The sequence below is a fragment of the Glycine max genome, chromosome 9 (genome assembly GCF_000004515.6).
Source record: "Glycine max cultivar Williams 82 chromosome 9, Glycine_max_v4.0, whole genome shotgun sequence".
NCBI classification, from domain to species: Eukaryota; Viridiplantae; Streptophyta; class Magnoliopsida; order Fabales; family Fabaceae; genus Glycine; species Glycine max.
The window spans coordinates 2,960,647-2,967,838 of NC_038245.2; the positions used below are offsets into that span (position 1 = coordinate 2,960,647).

A 7,192-nucleotide genomic window follows, 5' to 3' on the forward strand; every position below is an offset into this window, starting at 1 on the left:
TATATGATAATGCTATCAATACTTCTTCTATAAAATTAACTATATGCAACTTCTCCTATAACAGAAAAAATCATTCCTCGTGCAACACATGCTAAACATAATAATACTAAATTAAATTGGGCCTAGGCCCTCCTCAGTACAAAAAGAAGAAGAAAAATTAATAATTAAACTTCCCGCATAATTTCCTGCCATCTCTATGGAATCCACGGGTTGGTAATACATGTATTATTATTTTTTATAATGTTATTTTTATTTATAAATATAAAATATAAATATAAATAATGTTAGAGTTACTCATTTTTTTGGTGAAAATTAGAGTTACTCATAATATTTAGATTAATATATAATACACATCAATAAATAAACTGAATCTCATTTAAAGACTTAAAGTATTAAAATTTGTAAAACTTGTGTTTATAAATCATATTTATAATCAACTCAGCACGATAGCCACATTACAAATTTTAAACCTTTTTAAAGACCATATAGATTATTTATTAACTACAAGTTATAATTAACTAATCTTTTAAACAACAATTAATAGTCTTAGCTGAATTATGTTTGATTAATACACTTATCTTAAAAACGATTATTATATTTGTTGAAGTGTAAGTCAATGTGGCCTTGATTGAATAATTTAAGCATAATTTTACACTATTTGTATAAATAATAATAATAATAATAATAATAATAATAATAAATAAATAAACACAAGAAAAGTACTTATAGTTACGAGCATTGGTGTAAAGCAATGCTCAAACTTCAAATGACAAATATATGGTACCTTACTACAATACTACTCTTTACATTTTCTTTGGTGTATGTCTCATTCTCAAATGATTGGAACTTATATGCCTTGAACGTCACTCCAAATTTTTGTTAATAGCAATGTCATATTGTGATGTGCCAGGAAAAAATAATGTATAAAAAATTGAGTAATGGAGACCCATTTTTAAGTAAAAAATATGCGTAGCATGGGAAACGAGGGACCATGCTCGTGTTCCGCGAATCCTTAAATCTATTATTAAAAAATAAAAAATAAACAGGTGAAAAATTGTTCTAACTTCTATATCATGATCGTAACTTTAATTTAATTTAGAGGATGAGAACGTGCGTATTTTTTTGTTATATGTCAGGCTTAATAGTCTCTTTTTAAGATATATGATCTAACCTCTTTAACTAAAAAGTTTTTTTTTTCTTTCAAAAGTTTGAGTCCAATATGTTTGTTAAACAAATCGAGTCAAATTAAATCCTAAACAAGCTGCATATTTGCATACTCATCTATTAACTTGTACGTATTTATGTTAAATTGAACATTTTCTCTCATTATAATTTGGTTTTCACAAATCAGTAAAACTATATGCTATTATAATGCTAACATTAACGAAGAAGGATCAATAGAAAATAACATTTATTAAAAGTATAGTATATAACTTAATTGGACAAATACATTAAAAATAATTAATTCTTAATATGTAACGTTATAAACAGTTATTTAACTTAATTTAAAAATCTTTTGATTTCTAATTATTAAGTGTAACAAATATATCATGTTTCTATTCTTCCTCCATTATTAACAGCCATATATGATCCAATTGTCCTCAATTATTACTATTTTCTAACAAGTTTCTATTCTTCCTAGGTAGCTACACTTGCAAATACAACCATCAAGGGTGATTGTGAAATTGTCATCAATCATAGACATTTAATAGGCCCCACCAATGCAAGTGCTTCCTTAAGAGCCATCAAGAGATGCTGGGGATGTTCCTCAATTGAAGCAGCTGCACCATGTTGGGATTGCATTGATCTCAATATTCTTCCAACAATCTGAAAAAAAATATGTACATAGTGAGATTTTTGATAAATTGTCATGCCATATATAGTCACATGATGTGTCTCTTTTTTATAAGCCAATAATGTATTATTATTAACTAACTACACAGTTTATGTAACATGTAACTCACATCAATACGCTTAACTAACTAAAGAAAATAAGGGTGGAAACAAAATTGGGGTATAAATTACGTGTTACCTTCCGTGCGTAGCCACCATAAGCAATGCCGCTAATTAAAGCATGTGATGAATCAGATGAGCTTGTTGTTGACGTATCATCATGTAAGTATTCTAGGAAAATTTAACCAAAAAGAAGGTTTAATTATAATGCAATGAAGAAAAGAGTGAATAACAAGAGAACATACAAAGGAACAAAGTGGGGGACATTACCAGAAATAGTTGTTTGAAAGAGTCCCTCTTTTTTCAACCCATCAATTGTGTGAGCGTTAGTTCCACCAGCAAGTTGAAGAAAACCTACATATTAAGGGACACAAAAACTAATAGAATTAGGATAGATGTGAATCTTGAAGGTCTTCAAGGGACCATAAATTGAGTTATATTCCATCCGTTCTCTTTTATAAGCAAAAAAAAAACATTTTTTTTGTTCTCTTTTATAAGCAAACTTGACTACTTTTGCTTCATTTAATGAGATTCTGTACAAAATACTCTTCATTTAATAGGGAGATTATGCTTAATATCAAGTTCCAATGAAGGATAATTTAGGAAAATGATTGGTTTATAATTGGAAATGATCAAATGACACAATTTAATGAAATAAATTAACTCTTTTAGTGTGAAATAAGTTTTGTTTTTTGGCAAAAGAGGGAGTAACTTATAAATACAAACCAGGAGGTCTTTCTTTTGCTTTAGCCAATTGAACAGCAAAGGCAATTGATTCCTTAGTTGCTCCTCGCCCAATATCTCCACTCATAGGACGACCATCTAACTTGAGTTTATATAAGAAAAAAGATGGACTTGTTAATAGAAATATGGAATAAAATTTGGCTTATAAAAATTATTTTGAGAATGTTCAAAGGCACACCTGCCATAAGTTGAAGCTTTGAAGATTGGGTTTCATAATAGAGAACATTTTGTTCATAGAGGATATTGTTGAATCACCACCGTTTGGTAAGCTAACCTGGATTATTTCAACAGTAAATTCTTCACTCAAATGCCAAGAGGCTAAGTATTCACTGAAAAGTTACTTATACAGTTATACCCCTAAAATATTAGAATATATTGGAGGCACCACTTACAGCTATGAGCTTCAAATATCCTACTGATTCTCCTAGAGCACTCCAGAGTTCTTTGAACAAAGTACTCTGTCTATAAAAGTATCACAGGTCATATAAGGAAATGGATTCAGAGATATCAAACGTACATCATCATAGAAATAGCGCATATCAAATTACTGACAACTGAGGTTTGATCTATTCATTAAATCAACTGAATCATAATCCAATCCCTTCCTTTGAAATATGAAAAGAAAACAGAAAACCCATGTATGGGGACATGGTTGAGCAATGCCCCAAGCACAGAAAACTTGGTGAACACATTACATGTATATGGAAATTGAGAATTATCCCTTTATTACATTATGTGATTGATAAAATTCTTGGCATATCAATCATGAAACATATTTCCAAAGGGATTACAGTTATATCCGTGTATTATTTGATATAATTAATTTGATAATTAATATTACCTTCCACTTGTATGAATCTCCATAGCATCAACATCATTTCTCTTGATGAGATCAGCAGTTGTAATAGCATCTCTTACATATGTTACCTCTCCTGGGTCATTACAAAAAATATATATTGTTGAAAAACAAATAATATCATGGAGATAGTAACTAAACAAAATTGAGCTAAATAATTAAGAGTTAAGGACATATAATCACAGATGGAACTGGAAAATATCCCACTTATTTTATCGTAGGGGCAAACTGGAAGACAGCGACCACAGCCATAGCAACGTTCTGTTATGACTCCATCCTGTATGTTCAAGCCAATTGAACATTACACCTTTTGATTTCTAAAAACATAGCTGCTTGTATGCTATAAATTAAGTAAAATCAAGTTAAAACCTTCAGTACTCTTGGTGCTTCAGTGTTATGTGAAATTACTGAAGTAGATTTCCCTTGGAATGTTATTGCATTAGCAGGGCACACATTTTCACAAGGCCGTGAACAGTCTGCTGGACAGTCTTCTGGATCAAATTCTGTTCAAAAGACATTAATTCAACATTCATTAATTGCTAGTATGTAAGTGATATATTATGCTTTATATTTGTTAAGATTAGTGCTTAAACCAAATGCATCATATTCAATCTTTGTCATTTGAGAAAACTTTTAATTTGATGATCATAAAAGATGGTCATACTTTTGGTGTGGCATGCCATTCCACGTTTTTAATATGATGAACATAAGAGATGGCCACACTTTCAAGGTAACATGGCATTCCACCTATGACAACCCTTTACTCCATGGAAGTGATGGAACAACATAGGAAATATAAAATAAAACCCCCAGCATAAGAGGAATAACATCTTTAATCGATGTTCTGTTTTTAGTATAACTCCTGCATGATCATAGCCCTATAGTCAAGATTATGAATTTAACAAGGAGTACAAGTTCATATTTTAGACATTAAACTGCCACTTCATCAATGTTGAAGTAAATAAGTCTCTCACCACATAGTCAGCAAGTAGACTTCTTCAACTTGGGAATTATTTGACTCATATTCAAGTCCTAAAATTGGACACATATGTTCCATATCATCAGTAAGAGTATAAAAGAATGACATAGTTTTGGTTAAAGGAACAACCAATCAGCCAAATTATACACTAAAAGTACTCACAATCAAATATGTAAACTATGTTCTGCATCTAAAAGTTTTCAATGTTAAAATAATTTTAACCGAAGAATTCAACCATGATAATTAAAACACTGATGTCTTGCACATAACATGAAAAACCAGACTATATTTGCATTGCATATCAAACTAAATCACTAGATTTCTAATCTAGGATGATCCTGACATATGAATACAAATAAGCCCAATTAGAACTTACCAGCCTTACGAAAATGAAGATCTTTATCATCATTGACACTGATCATCACCCAGGGCCTTCTAAGGCATACAATATCTCTTGCAGCTTCAATTCCTTCATTCACAGCACTAAGAACCGATGCATCAGCAGCACAGTCAATGCAGTCAACTGCAACCAAATAATCCAATTAAAATCACAGGATCATATCCCTTATTAAGTCAATGAGTTCCTTACAAGATCAAGTTTGCCTAATTGAGACAATGAAAACTAATGTCCAATGGCCGTAGGCTCCTCGCGGAAGGTATTGGAGAGGGTTATTGTACGCAGCCTTAACTTTGCATATGCAAATAGACTATTTCCAGATTCAAACCCATGACCAACCGGTTATACGACACAAATTTACTGCTATGTATAATTGAGACAATGAAAGGAAAAATATTGTATGCAATTCCTTAGGTGCTTTTGGTATTGCTCTCTAATCAGAATTGGTGTTTCACCTTGATAATCCATGTAATATCAGAATGAAACTAATTCTGATCCGAGAGAATAGCTCTGAAAGCACCTAAGAAATTACTTATTACAAATAATTCTTCTCTGCAATGAAAACCCAATAGGCATAATTTTTGTTTCAGAAACAAATGATTTATATATTCTCAGGGAAAGTATTGCACAAAGAAGCTTCAATTGTCCCCAAAAATAAAAGGAAAAACCACAGCATGCTGATTAATGTTTATCATGCATGTATCTTCTGTTATATTAATATTAATCCTAAAAACTTATAGTTATAAAAGACCTTACCTCCAGCAAGAGTGTAAACCAGACTGAGATTTCTGATATCAACAACATCCTGTATATATATATATATACAGAGTGAGAGAGTGAATAATATAATATAGACTTAAATACCTTTAAGATATTAATAAATGATATGAATTTTGTTTTAAGTGCTTAATATATTAAAACTTTTGTCATGAGTTCATGTCGTCAGTTAAGTGAAGTGATGACATGACCCAAATGAAAATTCGTTTATTGGGACTTAAACATATTATAATATTATAAGTATGAGAAACTCAAAGAAAGGGACAAGTTGAGTTTGCATATATACCTCAAAGCTTGCACCACAAATGAGCTTGACCCAGTTGCCTCTGTGGAGAGACTCGAGTGGAGTGGATGAAATGGAAGGAAGCACGACCGTGCTAACGAGGCTCTTCACGTTCTCAGCAGTAATAAACTTGTTCTTGCTGTTTCTCGCAGCAGGTATGGAATTCTGCATGCGTGTGCTTGTTAGAGAAAGAGAAGAAGAAACAAGAGTTATAACAGAAGCATGATGATGATGTTGGGTTGAAATATTTGTAGTGCAGAAATATCTGAGAGCCATACTCCCATTCTCTATCAGGCCCTTGTTCTATAGTCCTGCGAACGGATAAATCCGCAGATTTTTATTTATTTATTCTTAAATTTCCCCTTCTTTGGTGCTTTTCTTTTTCTTGTCAGATTAGACGAGTCTCCAATGCACACTCGTATTATATGACTCACGGGAGAATTTTACACTACGAATAAGACAAATTAATTTTCTCGTTAAATAATTAATTTTCTCGTTAAATGCACTCTTACCATAATGATGCAAGGATACAAGATGATTTCTGGTTAGCTGATAAAAATCTCATAGTATTGTCCACCCTACTACAATGGCGGGTTGATTCAAATCTTTGTTGTACACAACTTTTTGATAATAATTTTCGTCTTTGTCAACCAAATGTTATATTCCACTTGATAGCATATACCTTACCAACTTCACCAAAAATCTACATGTCATATCACAAAATAAGATTGGTTAGTTACACGAAATAACAGAAAAATCAAATGTTAATTAAATTAAAATGAACATGACCTGGTCCCTAGCGTGAACAGTCTGAAAAAAAGCCTTTGGTGGAGTCGCGACATTCTGCATTATGTTTGTCATTTTCCTCCACTCTATGTGCTCTTCAATGGTTAATTCTGACATAATCAAGCAATTAACAGGCATTCAAGCACAAAACAAAATTAACATTCAAGTAATTATATTTTAATTCTTACGAGGCACATTCGCAAGAAGTTGTTCCAGTTCCTCATTGAGGTCGGTCCAACGTGATGACAACGCACGAGAGCATGACATTTTGAAATATATTTGACAAAATAATATTGTAATATAATCCTACTAACATTTCTTAAATAAACTGAATAATAAATAAATCATTCATAAAATCAATAATAAACAAACTAAAATGAATAATATTTGACATTCTTATTTTTTTCTTAAAAATGA

At 31.3% G+C, this 7,192-nt stretch overlaps 1 protein-coding gene across 1 annotated transcript; it reads right to left on the reverse strand.

Annotated features, from left to right (window-relative positions):
- Positions 1–1,494: 1,494 nt before the first annotated feature.
- On the reverse strand, positions 1,495–6,376 carry LOC100804088 (uncharacterized). Its single transcript, XM_003533113.5, has 12 exons — positions 5,993–6,376; positions 5,686–5,734; positions 4,909–5,055; positions 3,923–4,056; positions 3,761–3,830; positions 3,539–3,629; positions 3,090–3,159; positions 2,876–2,971; positions 2,680–2,779; positions 2,224–2,307; positions 2,033–2,124; positions 1,495–1,827 (listed from the first exon to the last, which is right to left on the reverse strand). The coding sequence occupies exons 1-12, from the start codon at positions 6,263–6,265 to the stop codon at positions 1,696–1,698; spliced, it is 1,338 nt and encodes a 445-aa protein (XP_003533161.1). The 5' UTR covers positions 6,266–6,376; the 3' UTR covers positions 1,495–1,695.
- Between the last annotated feature and the right edge of the window lie 816 nt (positions 6,377–7,192).

Coding starts and splice junctions, on each gene's coding strand:
- LOC100804088 (XM_003533113.5), bottom strand. CDS start 6,265: ATGGCTCTCAGATATTTCTGCACTACAAATATTTCAACCCAACATCAT. Junction 5,735..5,992: donor TTTGTGGTGCAAGCTTTGAG/GTATATATGCAA, acceptor ATATATATACAG/GATGTTGTTGATATCAGAAA. Junction 3,831..3,922: donor AAGCACCAAGAGTACTGAAG/GTTTTAACTTGA, acceptor TTGAACATACAG/GATGGAGTCATAACAGAACG.